At 51.4% G+C, this 17,670-nt stretch overlaps 2 protein-coding genes and 1 long non-coding RNA gene across 13 annotated transcripts in view; 2 read left to right on the top strand and 1 right to left on the bottom strand.

Annotated features, from left to right (window-relative positions):
- The first annotated feature begins 1,592 nt into the window (after nucleotides 1-1,592).
- Nucleotides 1,593-10,690, top strand: QARS1 (glutaminyl-tRNA synthetase 1). 3 transcript variants are annotated; one of them, XM_077992699.1, is made up of 24 exons: nucleotides 1,593-1,733; nucleotides 1,879-1,977; nucleotides 2,377-2,486; nucleotides 2,643-2,718; nucleotides 2,937-3,001; nucleotides 3,874-3,927; nucleotides 4,081-4,141; nucleotides 4,447-4,518; nucleotides 4,641-4,726; nucleotides 4,905-4,991; nucleotides 5,737-5,836; nucleotides 5,952-6,030; nucleotides 6,112-6,220; nucleotides 6,319-6,449; nucleotides 6,557-6,649; nucleotides 6,763-6,900; nucleotides 6,980-7,067; nucleotides 7,158-7,301; nucleotides 7,425-7,529; nucleotides 7,722-7,814; nucleotides 7,934-8,061; nucleotides 8,156-8,222; nucleotides 8,297-8,422; nucleotides 10,548-10,690. In XM_077992699.1, exons 4-24 carry the CDS (start codon nucleotides 2,703-2,705, stop codon nucleotides 10,596-10,598), a joined length of 1,893 nt encoding a protein of 630 aa, XP_077848825.1. In that variant the 5' UTR covers nucleotides 1,593-1,733; nucleotides 1,879-1,977; nucleotides 2,377-2,486; nucleotides 2,643-2,702; the 3' UTR covers nucleotides 10,599-10,690. The 3 variants fall into 3 exon arrangements, with proteins under 3 accessions (XP_077848825.1, XP_077848824.1, XP_014986431.2); XM_077992698.1 differs by having other exon boundaries at nucleotides 1,879-1,993; XM_015130945.3 differs by having other exon boundaries at nucleotides 1,879-2,026.
- Nucleotides 10,691-12,256: 1,566 nt separating this feature from the next.
- QRICH1 (glutamine rich 1) overlaps nucleotides 12,257-17,670 on the top strand; it is a 70,829-nt gene continuing 65,415 nt past the window's right edge. The window contains exons 1-2 of one of the 9 annotated variants that reach the window (XM_015130949.3): nucleotides 12,563-12,716; nucleotides 14,191-14,250. The gene's annotated coding sequence lies outside the window, so the exon portion shown is untranslated. Of the gene's footprint in view, nucleotides 12,300-12,562; nucleotides 14,083-14,190; nucleotides 14,251-17,670 lie in introns of those variants that run through there. The other 8 variants (XM_015130950.3, XM_015130948.3, XM_077992701.1 and 5 more) reach the window with 8 other exon arrangements.
- On the bottom strand, nucleotides 12,641-16,483 carry LOC144339195 (uncharacterized). Its single transcript, XR_013413954.1, has 2 exons — nucleotides 15,658-16,483; nucleotides 12,641-14,794 (listed from the first exon to the last, which is right to left on the bottom strand). It is a non-coding gene; the product is annotated as an uncharacterized LOC144339195 (long non-coding RNA).

Here is a 17,670-nt window from a genome sequence, read left to right as displayed (position 1 = left end):
TCCTTAGCACCACTGATCTGCATCCCTGCTTAACTCCTGCACCTGGCCTTTCTCATGCAGTGCACTGCAGGGCTAGGCATCTGGCTGGGGCCACCGGGACATGGAGATGTGGGAAGCCCCAAGACAGCATTGCACCTGGATAGTGTTACAGCATGTGGCCCTGGTCAGCACCTGCTATGTGATCATTACGTGGTGTCCAGATGTAGGCCCAGACTTGGAGCTTGGTCATTAATGGGATGTCGGCACAAAAGACACAGAATATAGATACAGACTAGTCAGGATCCTGCCTATTCCTTGAAGGTCCATAAGTATGAGCATCACCAATTCCTGCAAGAGCTCTAATCTCAAATTTGGGGATTTCCACCATCCCACCACCAGCTGCTCATTCTCTGCAACCCCCTACCTCAGTCCCTTTTCACACACACAAAGTCTCTGTTCTGTTTTAGCCAGCAGATCCTGAAAGTCCAGTGAGACTATGGGGAGATTCCCAAGCACAACAGCTATAATCATGAAGATTCCATCTCGTTTGTCCTACCCTCTCCCAACTTCAATAAAATATCCTCTCTCAAAGGCTTGCAGAGGGATTTCAAGGTCTAATTTGCTTGTGGTTTCCCTGATAATGCTTTGGCAAGAGGCAAGAGGGTAAGTGTGGGATGATAATTTTTTTTTCTGTTATTCTTTTTTTTTTTTTTTGAGACAGGGTCTTACTCTGTCCACCAGGCTGGAGTGCAGTGGTACAATCTCAGCTCACTGCAACCTCCTCCTCCCAGGTTCAAGCGATTCTTCAGCCTCTCCCTCCTGAGTAGCTGGGATTACAGGCGTGCACCACTATGTCCAGCTAATTTTGTATTTTTAGTAGAGACAGGGTTTCACCATGTTGGCCAGGCTGATCTGGAACTCCTGGCCTCAAGTGATCTGCCCACCTCGGCCTCCCAAAGTGCTGGGATTACAGGCCTGAGCCACTGCGCCAGGCCAAGATTTTAAACCAAATCATCATAGAACTTATGTGAGGTCCCTCCTGGCCCAGACCCATCCCTTCCCTTTCCTGGCCAGCTGTGTCCAAGTGGGCACGTGAAAACCGGCGGACTTATGGGGTCCCTGGATCGGTCATTCCACACATTCTCTGCGATGAAGTGTGGATCAGGGATTTCCCGGGCTTCATTTTGCTCAACTGTTTCCATGACAACCCCAAAGTTGTGGCGTCAAAAGCGCGACAGGGACTCGCATTTGCTCCCGAGGACAATTACTATATTGAGATGGAGTTCCCAGGGCTGAAGTAGAAAAGTCAGAGCAAAACCACGCCTGTGTCTTCCTCCTGCCTCGGGGCCGAGCACCTTCCTCCCAGGTACGTGGCAAATATCTCCAAAAGCCCTGCCGCCCGCCAACACCCCTTCAAGTGCCCAGTTCCACGGAGGCGGAAGCGAAGCCCCCGGAAAGGCCGGTTTGTCCGCCCTGTGTTCTTTAAATGGGTTAGACGACCTTGGAGCGCCCCGCCCCCTACCGCCAAGGAAGGACACCATTGGCTCTTCCCGGAGGCTTCGCTCTCATTGGTCAGCGAGTGAATGCCGACCTGCAGACGCGGTCCTAAGTTTCTTTTGGTTTCCGGTGTCTCTGCGATGGCGGCTCTGGACTCCCTGTCGCTCTTCACTGGCCTCGGCCTGAGCGAGCAGAAGGCCCGCGAGACGCTCAAGAACACGGCTCTGAGCGCGCAGCTGCGCGAGGCCGCTACTCAGGTGCGAGCCCCTCTGCCTCCGACCTGGTTTGCGTACCAGGCTGCAACGCAGCGCGGGGCGGGGTCCAGATTCCGACCTGCCCCACTTGTCCCGCTCTTTCCTCTCACTGAGCGCGGGGCTTCTCTCTTGACCCCTCTGACCCTAGGCTCAGCAGACCCTGGGTTCCACCATTGACAAGGCTACCGGGACCCTGTTATATGGCTTGGCCTCCCGACTCAGGGATACTCGGCGTCTCTCCTTCCTTGTAAGCTACATAGCCAGTAAGAAGATCCACACTGAGCCCCAGCTAAGCGGTGAGACCCCTACCTGTCCTGCCAGTTCGCACCAATGCCTCCCTTCAGCCAAGACCCCTGTCTTCCCTTTTTGCCAAGTCTTCCAGTTTCTTTCTAGACACCTGGTTCTGCACAGGCACTGAGGCATGGAGGGGGTGGCCTATGGTGAGACTGACAAGGGAACTGTCAGGGTCTGAGGGGGATCCACTCTCGACACGTGCTTCTTTCTTCCCTGTGTCCTCTAGGGTAGTGGTGCCAGGGCTTAACTTTTCAGGAGGCCAGACTGTCCTTCGAGTTTCATGAGATTACGACCCTGTCTGTCCACTTCTTGGAGCAGAGATGCCACAAACTCACGGGCTCTTTTTTCTCAGCTGCCCTTGAGTATGTGCGGAGTCACCCCTTGGACCCCATCGACACTGTGGACTTTGAGCAGGAATGTGGCGTGGGTGTCATTGTGACCCCAGAGCAGATTGAGGAGGCTGTGAGTCTTTCCCCAGGCATCGTCTTCCTCCCCAGTCCTGGCCATGGAAAGGAGTGGCTCAGTTTCCCTCCCCAGGAAGACCCAGAGTGAGGGTGTGGGTTCCCAGAATATCTCTAAAGGTGGCTTTCCTGAACCACATGGTTTGGCTTTCTGCAGGTGGAGGCTGCCATTAACAGGCACCAGCCCCAGCTCCTGGTGGAACGTTACCATTTCAACATGGGGCTGCTGATGGGTGAGCAGGGCCTGGAAGGGGGCTATATTGTTCTCTCTGGTCATGCCTTTTCTTCTGGGCACAAGTGAGAGGGAGGTGGGGGAAGGAACAGGAGTGACTTAAAGTGGTCTGGCTGGGCTCAGGCTCTGGTTCTCGCGGTCAGCCAGGACCTTTCCTTGGAAAGGAGGTGGGGGGAGTACTCTTTGCTTTTCTGCAGCTCCTTGTGCCTATGCTTCTAGGAGAGGCTCGGGCTGTGCTCAAATGGGCAGATGGCAAAATGATCAAGAATGAAGTGGACATGCAGGTGGGCATGCTTCATTAAGCTGAAGCTGGCAAAGACTGGCATGAACAGGGCCTGGAATCCACTAAGGGATAAAAGGCAGGAGGAGGGCTGGGCACGGTGGCTTACGCTTACGATCCCGGGACTTTGGGAGGCCAAGGCAGGAGGATTACTTGAGCCCAGGAGTTCAAGACCAGCCTGAGCAACATAGTGAGAACCCATCTCTACAGAAAATTTAAAAATTAGCCAGACATGGTGGTGTATACCTGTAGTCCCAGCAACTTGTGGGGCTGAAGTGGAAGAATTCCTTGAACCTAAGAGGTCAAGGCTGCATTAAGCTCTGATTGCACCACTGCACTCCTTCCTGGGGTACAGAGTGAGACCCTGTCTCAAAATCAACAACAATAAAAAAGGTGGGGGGGGGGGCTGGGCATGGTGGCTCACGCCTGTAATCCCAGCACTATTGGGAGGCTGAGGTGGGCGGATCACCTGAGGTCAGGAGTTCGAGACCAGCCTGGCCAACATGGTAAAAGCCCATCTGTACAAAAAGTACAAAAATTAGCTGGGCGTGCTGGCGGGCACTTATAGTCCCCACTACTCAGGAGGGCTGACGGGGGAGAATTGCTTGAATCCAGGAGGCAGAGGTTGCAGTGAGCTGAGACCACGCCATTGCACCTCCACCCTGGGCAACAAGAGCAAGACTCCAGCCTGGGCAACAAGAGCAAGAGCATTTTAAACTAGCAGACCCACATGAGAAGTGGTGGGATGGGCTAGGTAGGATCTTTCAGTCAGTGCTGGTAGATAGGCCAGGAAGCCTTGGGTGGGTGGGTAGGATCAGTCAGGGGCTCCTTGAAAGAGGATACTCCTGTCCCTGCCTGACTCTGGTCTCTGCTCAGGTCCTCCACCTTCTGGGCCCCAAGCTGGAGGCTGATTTGGAGAAGAAGCCGAAGGTAGGGCTGGGCATGGCCCTGAGTCCCTGAGGGTGAGGTGAGGTATGGTGAGACTTCAGGCTGGGGAAGGAAGTGTCTGACCACAGTGATCCCAAGACCCTGTCCAAGAGAAAATTTGATGCCATTTTCTGAAGCACCTGGGGCTTCTTTCAGGTGGCAAAAGCTCGGCTGGAAGAAACAGACCGGAGGACAGCGAAAGATGTGATGGAGAATGGTGAGAAGCTTGAGGCTCCTGTCACGGCATTCAGCTCCCTGACTTCTGAACCTCCTCAGAAGAGTCCTTACAGGCTCCTCAGGCCCTTGGCTTACTCAGTACACTGACTTCTGTCTCAAGACTGGGATTCCTGGTGTTACCTTTGTTCCCTTTGCCCAGAGACTGGCATGAGAGGCCTCAGATGTCTGGCTCTAGATCTCTTGTCTCTGGAATTGAGGGAAGAGGGGTCTACTCAGTTCTGTTCTGGCTGTAGGATATGGTAAATATATCCAGAGGACAAGTTTTCCTTGTTTTGTTCCCCACAGGTGAGACTGCTGACCAGACCCTGTCTCTGATGGAGCAGCTCCGGGGCGAGGCCCTTAAGTTCCACAAGCCTGGTTAGTGGGCATGTCAAAACCCTAGGGAGGGCTGGATCTTGGCAGCAGCTCCTATAGTCAGGCCCCTAGGGTCAGAGGCTTTGGCTGCAGCCTGGTCCTTAGGCTTATTCTGGTTCTGGCAGGTGAGAACTACAAGACCCCAGGCTATGTGGTCACTCCACATACCATGAATCTACTAAAGCAGCACCTGGAGATTACTGGTGGGCAGGTATGTGGGAATGTGGTCATGTGAGCTTGTGCCATCAAACACCTGCCTGAGTGCCTGGGCTGCCTCCATACTCCCCCATCTTACCCATTACCATGGCCTTCCTAGGAGGGAACTTCTGTTTCTTTAGGGTCATCTGAGCTCTGACTTTATTTCTCTTTTCCCATCCCCCTTATTTTAGGTACGTACCCGGTTCCCACCAGAACCCAATGGAATCCTGCATATTGGACATGCCAAAGCCATCAATTTCAACTTTGGCTATGCCAAGGTATGCATGTGTCTAGGCACCTGGCAAGCAAGATGACCACTAGAGGTTCCCATGAGTGGATACCATGTCCCTGCCTTGCTGTCTGCTCCCAATAATGTACCCAGGTGGACAGAGACCATGGAAAGGAACCACATGTGTGACAGATACCTAGGAATCTATTGAGCTTATTGGAATAAATAGCTCCCTCCCTCTGAGGAGTCAGTGAGTTCAAATTTGGGGGAGGTGCCAGTGCAGTCCGTAGGCCTAGAAAGATGCTATGCTGTCTGTCCCAAGTTGGTGTAAGAGATGCCTTATCTAGACATTTAGATGCAGGAAGGTGAGAGAAGCTCATGAAGGCATTTTTAATTCTGACATGAGGCCAGGTGGGGTGGCTCACGCCTGTAATCCCAACACTTTGGGAGGCTAAAGTGGGTGGATCACTTGAGGTCAGGAGTTTGAGACCAACCTGGCCAACATGGTGAAACCTCACCTCTACTAAAAATACAAAAATTAGCTGGCCATGGTGGCACATGCTTGTAGTCTCAGCTACTGGGAGGCTGCAGGAGAAACCCGGGAGGTGGAGGCTGCAGTGAGCCAAGATCGTGCCACTGCACTCCAGCCTGGGCGAGAGAGTAAGACTTCATCTCAGAAAAAAAAAAAAAAAAAGATCTGACATGAGAGTGCTCTGTGAATATCCTAGTTTGATGAACAGGATTGTGGGGCTAATGGATGATATGGGAGTTCACAGGTGGTGCAACTTTCCTAGGCCAACAATGGCATCTGTTTTCTGCGTTTTGATGACACCAACCCTGAGAAGGAGGAAGCAAAGTTCTTCAGTGCCATCTGTGATATGGTGGCCTGGCTGGGTATGGACTGGACAAAGCCTAGAAGGGCTGGTGGTTAGTGGGCCTCTCCTTGGACCATGGCCTGCCACTGGGTGTTTCTGGCTGGCTGCTCATACTTTGTCTCATTTTGCTCCAGGCTACACACCTTACAAAGTGACGTATGCCTCTGACTATTTTGACCAGCTATATGCGTGGGCTGTGGAGCTCATCCGCAGGTAAGGCCAGGGCCATGACGTAGAGCCAGGCAGGCTGACTAGGTCACAGCCATGCTGGGCACTCACACCCCTTCCCCACAGGGGTCTGGCTTATGTGTGCCACCAGCGAGTAGAGGAGCTCAAAGGCCATAATACTCTGCCCTCACCCTGGAGAGACCGTCCCACGGAGGAGTCACTGCTACTCTTTGAGGTGGGGTCCTAGAGGAACATCTGGGTTTGGGTGGGCCAAGGTGCTCAGAATGAAATGCCCCTGTGCTTAGAGACAGCCTGAGTCCTTGTTCTCCTCAGGCAATGCGCAAGGGCAAGTTTTCAGAGGGCGAGGCCACACTACGGATGAAGCTGGTGATGGAGGATGGCAAGATGGACCCTGTAGCCTACCGAGTCAAGTATATACCACACCACCGCACAGGGGACAAATGGTGGGTGTAGAATGGGGTGGGATGGGGGGGCTGCGGAGCAGGACGATGGGCCATGGGATAGGGCAGAGTAGGGCTGGATGGTAGGGTCCACTGCCTATGCCCCACAGGTGCATCTATCCCACCTACGACTACACACACTGCCTCTGTGACTCCATCGAGCACATCACTCACTCACTCTGCACCAAGGAATTCCAGGCCCGGTGAGGGAGCTGGGTCCATGGGGTGGTAGGGCCAATGGAATTCCAGCAGCCCTTCCTGTGGTCTCTGCCTGGTTCCAGAGCTGGCCAGTCCTAACCCTACTCTCCCACCCCAGACGCTCTTCCTATTTCTGGCTTTGCAATGCACTGGACATCTATTGCCCTGTGCAGTGGGAGTATGGCCGTCTCAACCTGCACTATGCTGTTGTCTCTAAGAGGAAGATCCTCCAGCTTGTAGCAACTGGTGCTGTGCGGTAGGTGTGGCTGTTTGGCTTATGAAAGGTTAATGGCATGCACTCCCAAAGGCCTTCTCACCAACCTTCTTATCCACAGGGATTGGGACGACCCACGGCTCTTTACACTCACGGCCCTGCGACGGCGGGGCTTCCCACCTGAGGCCATCAACAGCTTCTGTGCCCGGGTATAGCCCAGCAGGTTGGGTGGACAGATTGAGGGTTGAGTGTGGCAGTTTGTGATTGTAGCTGTGACTGATGCTGAACTTTCCTGCCAGGTGGGAGTGACTGTGGCACAGACCACAATGGAGCCACATCTTCTAGAAGCCTGTGTGCGTGATGTGCTGAATGACACAGCCCCACGAGCCATGGCTGTGCTGGAGTCACTACGGGTCATCATCACCAACTTTCCTGCTGCCAAGGTGGGCCTGCCTCAACATGTGTGCTACACGTGTGTGTATGTGTGTGTGTAGCTGGGGATACACTTGGCTCTGGGCATGGGGGTCCTCATGCTGAGTATGACTCATACCTGTCTCCTGCTATAGTCCTTGGACATCCAGGTGCCCAACTTCCCAGCTGATGAGACCAAAGGCTTCCATCAGGTTCCCTTTGCACCCATTGTCTTCATTGAGAGGACTGACTTCAAGGAGGTAAATGGTGGGGGTGGAGGGTCCCGTTTGCTGCTGAGTCTGGTCCTGGGAACCTTTCATCTCCTTATCTCTGTCAGTCCATCTACTTCCTGCTTCAGATGAACCAATCCTTGCCAGACATGGGGGTAGGGAAGCTTCACCACTTATTTGACCCTTGCAGCCTCTTGTGTTTACCCCACTTCCTATGTCTAGGAGCCAGAGCCAGGATTTAAGCGCCTGGCTTGGGGCCAGCCTGTGGGCCTGAGGCATACAGGCTACGTCATTGAGCTGCAGCGTGTTGTCAAGGTGAGAGCCAGCTGCAGCCTTCCTACTGCAGTGCCTGCTGGGGCCAGGATGTGAGTGTAGCCTGCAATCCTGGTTGTGGTTCCCAGATCTAATTGCTGCTCCCCTCCCCCTACTTCTAGGGCCCCAGTGGTTCTGTAGAGAGTCTGGAGGTGACCTGCAGACGGGCAGATGCTGGAGAGAAGCCAAAGGCCTTTATTCACTGGGTGTCACAGCCTTTGATGTGTGAGGTTCGCCTCTATGAGCGACTGTGAGTGAACAGAGATGGGGTAGGGGCAGGTACCAGATGCACATTGCCTGCTGTGGCTGTCCAGCTGGGGGTATGACCTTCACTCTGGCTGCAGATTCCAGCACAAGAACCCTGAAGATCCTACTGAGGTGCCTGGTGGATTCTTAAGTGACCTGAACCTGGTAGGTTCATGAGGTTTGGGGTTTGGGAGGTAGGCCTTCCTGGTTGGATGGTTGCCTGAGTTCCCTGCCTGCAGGCATCACTACACGTGGTGGAGGCAGCATTAGTGGACTGCTCTGTGGCCCTGGCAAGACCCTTCGACAAGTTCCAGTTTGAGCGTCTTGGATACTTCTCCGTGGATCCAGATAGCCATCAGGGAAAGGTGCTTGACTTTACCCACTTGCCCTCATCTACAGCAGTGACAGTGGCTGCCATTCACTGTGCCAAGTGCTCTGCATATATTCCCTTAGTTAATCTACACCACCTGAGGGAGTTGGTATTCATATTCTACTAATGGGAAACTGGTACTGAGGATAAGTCTATGCACAAAATTTTGTATGAAGGCTGCCTTTTTTTTTTTTTTTTTTTTTTTTTTTTTTTTTTTTTTTTTTGAGACAGAGTCTTGCACTGTTGTTGCCCAGGGCTGGAGTGCAATGGCGCTATCTCGGCTCACTGCAACCTCTGCCTCCCAGGTTCAAGTGATTCTCCTGCCTCAGCCTCCTGAGTAGCTGGGATTACAGGCGCCTGCCACCATGCCTGGCTAATGTTTTATATTTTTAGTAGAGACGGGGTTTCACCATGTTGGCCAGGATGGTCTGAAATTCCTGACCTCATGATCTGTCTGCCTCGGCCTCCCAAAGTGCTGGGATCACCGGCATGAGCCACTGTGCCCGACTTTTTTTTTTTTTTTTTTTTAATTATTATTTTTTGGGGCCTGGCATGGTGGCTCACACCTATAATCCCAGCACTTTGGGAGGCCAAGGCGGGCTGATCACCGGAGTCAGGAATTCGAGACCACCCTGGCCAACATGGTGAAACACCCATGCCTACCAAAAAAAATATATATATATATATATATATATATAAAGTAATTATTTTTAATATCTTTCATTAAGGGAGCTAATAATCTTTCTTTTTATTTACTTTAGAGACGGGGTCTTACTCTTGCCCAGGGTGGTGTGAAGTGCTGCAATCATAGCTCACCGTGGCCTCGAACTACTGGGCTCAAGCTATCCTCCTGCCTAAGTCTCCTGAGTAGCTTGAGACTACATGTGCACACTACCATGCCTGGCTAATTTTAAAATTTTCTGTAGAGGCGAGTTCTCACTATGTTGCCCAGGCTGGTGTTGAACTACTGGCTTCAAGCAGTCCTCCTGCGTCAGCCTCCCAGAGTACTGGGATTATAGGCATGAGCCACTGTGCCCAGCCACACTGCCATCCTTTTTTTTTCCTTTTTAATGGAGTCTTGCCCTGTTTCCCAGGCTGGAGTACAGTGGCACCATCTTGGCCCACTGCAACCTCCACCTCCCAGGCTCAAGCCATTCTCCTGCCTCAGCCTTCCAAGTAGCTGGGATTACAGGCACATGTCACCATGCCCAGCTAATTTTTTTTTTTCTTTTTTTTTTTTTTTGAGATGGAATCTTACTCTTTCGCCCAGGTTGCAGTGTAGTGGCACAATCTCCGCCCACTGCAACCTCCGCCTCCCTGGCTCAAGCCATTCTCTTGCCTCAGCCTTCCTAGTAGCTGGGATTATAGGCACATGCCACCGTGCCCGGCTAATTTTTTTTTTTTTTTTAGACGGAGTCTTACTCTGTCACCCGGGCTGGAGTGTAATGGCACAATCTCGGCTTACTGCAAGCTCTGCCTCCTGGGTTCACGCCATTCTCCTGCCTCAGCCTCCGGAGTAGGTGGGACTACAGGCACCTGCCACCATGTCCGGCTAATTTTTTCTGTTTTTTAGCAGAGACGGGGTTTCACTGTGTTAGCCAGGCTGGTCTCGATCTGCTAACCTCGTGATCCGCCTGCCTCCCAAAGTGCTGGAATTACAGGCGTGAGCCACCGCGCCCGGCCTAATTTTTGTATTTTTAGTAGAGATGGGGTTTGGCCATGTTGGCCAGGCTGGTCTCGAACTGCTGACCTCAGATGATATGCCTGTCTCAGCCTCCAAAAGTGCTGAGATTACAGGTGTGAGCCACTGCACCAGCCCACCCTGTCTTTCTTACTCCTTAAAGTAGGGGGCAAACATGGTGGTTATTATAATCCATATAAAACTACACCCTAGACCCCCACGGTGGTTGTTATAGTCCATATAATACTACAGCCTAGAGCCCCATCCAGTCCCTTACCCAAAGTCACAAAGTTATTGAGGACCTGGGTCTCCTGACCCTTAGTCCCTTGGCTTCTTTGGCTTAAGAAGGAAGTTAGGGGGAGGTGTCTGGGGTGAAACCTGCCCAGGCCTCCCTGGCCTTGTTCTGGGTTGATGGTCATCCTTTCCCTCTGCCCTCCAGCTTGTTTTTAACCGAACTGTCACACTGAAGGAAGACCCAGGAAAGGTGTGAGCTGGAAGCACTGAACCTACCTCATCCTGGAGGTTGGGGCTACCTTCGCCACCCCAAATTCTATGTCAATAAAGAACAGCTAAATTCTCCTAGAGTCTGTGTGTTACCTCTGCGCTTCTAGCATCTGAGGGCCCTGGAGACATGCTGGTGGTGGTGGTGGTATGGTTGGGGGACGGAGTTGTGCCTTTTGCACATTTTGTCTGTGAGAATGGGCTTTCCCAGAACAGAGTGGTACTGACAGCTCTGAAAGGACTGGTGCACTTTTTGGTGCTTAAAGGCAGCGGGGGCCTGGGTGGGATTCATACCCTCCGCACCTGATCTGAGGGAATGGAGGGCTCTGGGGTGTTTGTCCATGGTTAGGACCTCTGTGCCAGAGGGATCTAAAAGGTTTGTTTCTGCTGGTTGAAGAAGAGAGTCCTAGCTCCCAGTCTGATCATTCAGCATATAATTCTTTTTTTCTTTCTTTTTTTTTTTTTGATGTGGAGTTCCACTCTGTAGCCCAGGCTGGAGTGCAGTGGCTCGATCTCAGCTCACTGCAACCTCTGCCTCCTGGGTTCAAGCGATTCTCATGCCTCAGCCTCCCAAGTAGCTGGGATTACAGGTGGGCGCCACCACTCACGAGTAATTTTTGTAATTTTAGTAGAGAAGGGGTTTCACCAAGTTAGCCAGACTGGTCTGGAATTCCTGACCTCAGGTTATCCACCCAACTCGGCCTCCCAAAGTGCTGGGATTGCAGGCGTGAGCCCCTGCGCCCAATTAGCATATAATTCTTTTTTACTTTTGAGACAGAGTCTCACTCTGTTGCCCAGGCTGGAGTGCAATAGCGTGATCTCAGCTCACTGCAACCTCCGCCTCCCAGGTTCAAGCAGTTTTCCTGCCTCAGCCTCTTAAGTGGCTGGGATCACAGGCATGCATCGCCACACTCGGCTAATTCTGTATTTTTAGTAGAGACGGGGTTTCGCCATGTTGGCCAGGCTGGTCTCGAACTCCTGATCTTAGGTGATCCACCCGCCTCGGCCTCCCAAAGTGTTGGGATTACAGGCGTCAGCCACCGCGCCCGGCCCATTCAGCATATAATTTTTGAGTGCCTACTACGTGCCAGACACAGATGAGGCATACGTGCTGTGGTGCCCTTCCAAGTTCACGGGAGGGGAAATGGGTGACCATGCACTGTATGGGAGAGGTCTCCCTGGGGCTTGTGCAAGACTGGAAGAGGTTCCTGACCCAGCCTGGGCCTCAGAAAAGATTACTCTAACGAAGTGACTTCTGAAGGGAATCACGAAAGACTACGGGGAGTTTGCCAGGATAAGAGGAACAAGGGCAAAAGCTCCGAGGCAAAAAGAGTCTGCCTGGAAGCCCTCTGGGGGCAGTGTGGGCTGCTGCTGAGGCCTGAGTGTGCCTGCAGCTTTAACGCCTTCCACATTTTCCCTGTATACAAACACTAGGCTACCCGGGGGCCCGCTTTAAGGTGGACCCAACTGCTGAAGGCTGAACTCAGATGGCAGCAGATGGCGGCAGTTCCAGATGCTGAGTCCTCCAGGAGGTGAGCAACCTAGAGGCTTTCCAGGCAGGGCACGCCTGGGGACGCCAGGCCCAGGACAGAAGTTTGTGGGGTCTACCTTAAGCGAGAGGCCGAGCCCGGCCAGGCCCCGCCCCGCGTGGGGGTGCTCGACCAAAGGAGGCTCTGGCGGGCGACGGAAGGTGGGTCCAAGGAGCTAGCTTGGAGCCCTAGCCTTCCGAGGCTCCACTACTAGGCCAAGTCACGGCCCTAGCTCCACCCCACATGGAGGGACGTCCATGGGCGGAGCGAGCCGTCCATACTCTATGATCCACCATCCGCTTTAGCAGCCAGAGGCGCGGCCAGCCTCCCCTGCTGAAGCGTTCACTTTAAGTCTGGCCGGGAGGCAGTCCCAGATCTCGCGGGACCGACGCCCCGATTCTCGCGAGAGGAGCAATCGACTCCTATTGGCTGTGAGGGTTGAATGTAAGATGGCGCCCAGGGAGCTGTGAGGAGAAAACCCTGTCGGTCTTGGAGCGACGACGGCAGAACCAGGGTCCCTGGCGGTGCGGCGGGGCCGGCGGGTAGAGCGGAGGCGGCGGCGGCGGTGACGTCGCCGGGTGAGGGCTCCAGTGCGGGCGGGGATGCGGCGAGGCTGTGGGCCTGAGTCGGGGAGCCCACCCCACACAACGGCGGGCGGGGGCGGGCGGGCCGCTACCGCTGGGCCCTGGAGAACTCGGGGCGGCTCCGGAGCCGAAAACGTTCCTGGGCTCGCGCACCCCGCCTTGTGGGTGGGGGAGGGGTGGGCCGGAGATTTGGGTGGGCGCGGCGCGAGATCGCGCGCTGGTGCGGGCGCGCGGCTGAGCCTGTTTTTACGCGCGGGCGCGCGCGCGCTGTGCGGCTCTCGGTGCGCGTGGCCGCCGACGTGCGCGTTCCCGGCCCGGATATCTTTCCTCTAGGAGCTGTGGCCCGTGGGCAAGAGCGGCTTTCCGTGGCGCGCGCCCTTCACATCCCCCCCAGTTTTGGGGCGCGCGCTCTGATGTTGGGTGGCGGTGCCGCCTCGAGAGCGCGCAGGAGGCTTTTGCTGAGCAGAGGGCCGGCCGAGGCTCGTTGTGCGGGGAAGGTTGAGGATTGGGTCCTTTCTGGTCTGGTGACGTTCCCGGGCATCCGTGGCCTCGGCCTGGAAAGAAACCAACCAGCGTTGCTGTCTGGCTTGCGGCTCCACTCCTCTGTGAGCGGGGCGAGATTGCCCGTTCTCCTTAAAGAATGCCGTTACTTGAGGCCCAAGTACGGTGTGGGTGCTTGGGTAGGGTGCTTCTGCTTCGGAAACCAAGCCCTGTTGGCTTGAGAGGGCAGTGAGCCCCTTCGGATTTCCTCACCTTGTACTGGGCTTTGTGCCGGGCAGGGAAGGTTAATATTAGAAGGCCCTTGAGTGGTAGTTGCTTATCTTTCATTAGAAATTAATACGTCCATAAGCGCAATTCATACACGTCACCACTGTGCGCTCCGGAAGGGAATTCGCTTATGTGGACCATGTGAACTCCGAGCTCTAAAATGCCAGTTTAAATCCTTAAACGCAGGCTTTTCTTTTGCGTAGGTGGGAGGGGCTTACTTTAGTCTGTTATACTAAAGGCCCACCTTTGCCTCAGCCAAAAAGTTGACCTTAAAACAAAATTGAACAACCTGAGAATCAGTGCTTTGTCTTTTTTGAAATTGCAGAAATCTCCAAGAGAAATTACTAAAATCTGACAGTGTATGACTGTAAAAGTCACTTTTGATGTAGGATTTCAGTCCTTTTCAGTTCTTTTTTTTTACCCTGCCACTGTGTTTTAGTGTCAAGGAAGTTCTAGGTTTGTCCTAGAGAAATATGCACCTCTATTTTCTAATACAAAATATCTGCTAGTTTATGATTTACAGTCTTGCTCCATTAAGCTTCAGGAAAAGGAAGCTAACAGGAAGTAAAATTAGCCATCAGATTTGATAATGGTGGGGTAGTTCTTTCTAATGTACTGTATTTTTTTTAAGAACAAAGTTAAAATTATTAATAAAAAGAGGCTGAGGATGGAAGGAACTTTTTTGTTCTATCTTCTTCAGAATATTAGAAGTCTTAAGAACTCAGGACAAGCAGCAGAAATACATGCAACATGGTGACTGGTGAGTTAAAATTGTTCATATGCTGGAAGTATGTGTGCAGTTTTTTTTTCTGGTAATACTGAAGCATTACAAATCCTGTCAATTATTCTGCGTGCTGTCTTCCAGAAACTGTTAGGTGCTGTAAAATGAAGATGTGGGAGAACAGCATCTTTGAACTCAGCCAGTTTGCTACTTGCGCAGTTTTCTCCTGTTAGGATTTAAGTCAGTGGAACCCGCATATTTAAGCATGGCAAGGCATCAGCTTTTAAAAGGACCTAGATGGTTCAAAGAAAAGCTGTAAAGTTTTTCTAGGATACACTTAAAATTTTGATTTTTTTTTTTTTTTTTTGAGACGGAGTCTCGCTCTGTCACCCAGGCTGGAGTGCAGTGGTGTGATCTCGGCTCACTGCAGCCTCCTCCGCCTCCCAGGTTGAAGTGATTCTCCTGCCTCAGCCTCCCGAGTAGCTGGGACTACAGGCTTGTGCCACCATGCCCGGCTAATGTTTGTATTTTTGGTAGAGATGGGGTTTCACCATGTTGATCAGGCTGGCCTCGAACTCCTGACCTCGTGATCCACCCGCCCTCGGCCTCCCAAAGTGTTGGGATTACAGGTGTGAGCCACTGCACCCGGCCAAATTTTGATTAGTTTTTTAGGCTTGCTTGTTCTGGGTTATCTTTGTTTTTAACTATTAAGTTTGAGATCTTCCTTGTAAATTGGTGTTTATAAATAATGTTTCTCCAAGTTTGTCAACTAAGATTTACTTATTAGATGTCTTCCTTCGGGTCCTCTCTGATGAAGTATTCGTATACCTCTTTGAGAACCTCTGCAGTTCCACATCCTCTCTCCAGCTTATGTTGTCATTTCAAACTAAAGATCAAATAGTGGCTTAATTTTCTTTTAACTTTGAATTGCTCTAGGAAAGTAACCAAAGTCAGGGGCTCTGGACGTGACTGTCTTTCTTTAAGGCAGCTTCAGAATCAGGGATGTCTTTCCTTACTTTGGATATGCTTTTTTTTTTTTTTTTGTAATATACTTTCTTTTAGTTTAATTAGTTGTGGTTTATATTTGATGTGCCGTGCTTCTTTCTTGTCTGGTTTTTAAATGACCACTCTTGATTTGTAAGGGTCTCTGATTTCTGAATTCTGAATTAGCTTTAGAATTAGGTGTTACATGAATACCTGTTCTTTTCTTTTTATTGTTGTTATTTTTTTGAGACAAGAGTCTCGCTGTGTTGCCTGGGCTGGAGTGCTGTGGTGAGATCTTGGCTCACTGCAAGCTCCGCCCCCTGTGTTCACACCATTCTCCTGCTTCAGCCTCCCAAGGAGCTGGGACTACAGGTGTCTGCCACCATGCCCTCCTTATTTTTTGTATTTTTTAGTAGAGACAGGGTTTCACTGTGTTAGTCAGGATGGTCTCGATCTCCAGACCTTGTGATCCGCCCACCTTGGCCTCCTAAAGTATGGGGATTACAGGCGTGAGCCCCTGCGCCCAGCCTAATACCTGTTCTTTTCTGTTATTCTGTTGCCCTACATTTTGTTCCAGATGTTTTAAGTCCTCTCCAGACTTCACTTAAATGCTTCCTTTTTATTTTTTCCTAGTTATTACATTAGATTGTGATTTCTGTTATTAAATTGATGTGGCTGTATGAAGACATGATAGATTAATTTCTTCCTTTGCTGAAAGAGGGAAGGAATGCTCCTTTCGTCTCACTCTTCAAGCAAGGGCCAAACTGTAGGTAGAAATGGTGGCTGTGTCAGAAGGCTGTTTTTTTTTTTTTGTTTTTTGTTTTTTTTTGAGACGGAGTCTCGCTCTGTCGCCCAGCCCAGGCTGGAGTGCAGTGGCACGATCTCGGCTCACTGCAAGCTCCGCCTCCCGGGTTCACGCCATTCTCCTGCCTCAGCCTCCCGAGTAGCTGGGACTACAGGCGCCCACAACCGCGCCCGGCTAATTTTTTGTAATTTTTTAGTAGAGACGGGGTTTCACCGTGGTCTCGATCTCCTGACCTTGTGATCCGCCCGCCTCGGCCTCCCAAAGTGCTGGGATTACAGGCGTGAGCCACCGCGCCCGGCAGAAGGCTGTTTCTCTCTCTCTCTTTTTTTTTTTTTTTTTTTTGAGATGGAATTTAACTCTTGTCGCCCAGGCTGGAGTGCAATGGTGCGATTTCGGCTCGCTGCAACCTCCACCTCCTGAGTTCATGCCATTCTCCTGCCTCAGCCTCCTGAGTAGCTGGGGCTACCGATGCCCAACACCATGCTCGGCTAATTTTTTTTTACTTATAGTGGGAACGGTGTTTCACTATGTTGGCCAGGCTGGTCTCGAACTCTTGACCTCGTGATCTGCCCACCTCGGCCTACCAAACTGCTGAGATTACGGGCCTGAGCCACTGTGCCCACCCATGTTTTTCTCTTTCTTAAAATTTGTGAAATATTTACCCATCCATGTAAATTTAGGCGATCTCTGTACAATTTAATGAAAAAGTATAAAGTAAATGCTGGCGAAACTACTACTTTTTCAAGAAATAGAACAATGCCAGTATCCCTGAACCCTTTGTGGGTCCCTTCCTGATCACAGCTTCTCAGGCCTTGCAGACAGCTGTTATTCTGTGATCACATTCTTTTTCTTTTTCTTTTCTTTTTTTTTTTTTTGAGACGGAGTCTCGCTCTGTCGCCCAGGCTGGAGTGCAGTGGCCGGATCTCAGCTCACTGCAAGCTCCGCCTCCCAGGTTCACGCCATTCTCCTGCCTCAGCCTCCCCAGTAGCTGGGACTACAGGCGCCCGCCACCTCACCCGGCTAGTTTTTTTTTGTATTTTTTAGTAGAGACGGGGTTTCACCGTGTTAGCCAGGATGGTCTCGATCTCCTGACCTCGTGATCCGCCCGTCTCGGCCTCCCAAAGTGCTGGGATTACAGGCGTGAGCCACCGCGCCCGGCACATTCTTTTTCTTTTTACCTTTACCATCTCCGTAACCCTTGACATAGTTTAGATTTGTTTCTTTTTGAGTTTTATATAAATGGACTCATACTGTATTATGTTGTCTTAATACAGTGTTTCTGAAATTTGTTCACATTGTGTGCAGCTGTTCATTCCCATTTTTTTATGTAGTATTCTGTTGTATGAATATACCATAATGTATTTATCCATTCCACTATTAATAGATGTCTGGGTTGCTTCCAGGTTTTAGCTATTAAGAGTGCTGCTGTGAACATTCTTCTATTAAGTACCCTTGTTGAAAAAAAGTTCCTTCATATACACTGATGGGTAAAATTGCTCGGGTTCATAGAATGGATATTTTCAGCTTCACTAGATAATGCAAGTGGTTGTGCCAGTTTACAGTCCGTCAGTATTTGGGAAAAATACAAATGTTAATTTCCCGATTGAAAATAGAACCATGGCCGGGTGCAGTGGCTCACGCCTGTAATCCCAGCACTTTAGCAGGCCAGT

This window comes from Macaca mulatta, chromosome 2, assembly GCF_049350105.2.
Source record: "Macaca mulatta isolate MMU2019108-1 chromosome 2, T2T-MMU8v2.0, whole genome shotgun sequence".
Classification (NCBI taxonomy): domain Eukaryota; kingdom Metazoa; phylum Chordata; class Mammalia; order Primates; family Cercopithecidae; genus Macaca; species Macaca mulatta.
Note: the sequence above shows the minus strand (reverse complement) of the source record. Positions and strands in the feature narration are given on the sequence as shown.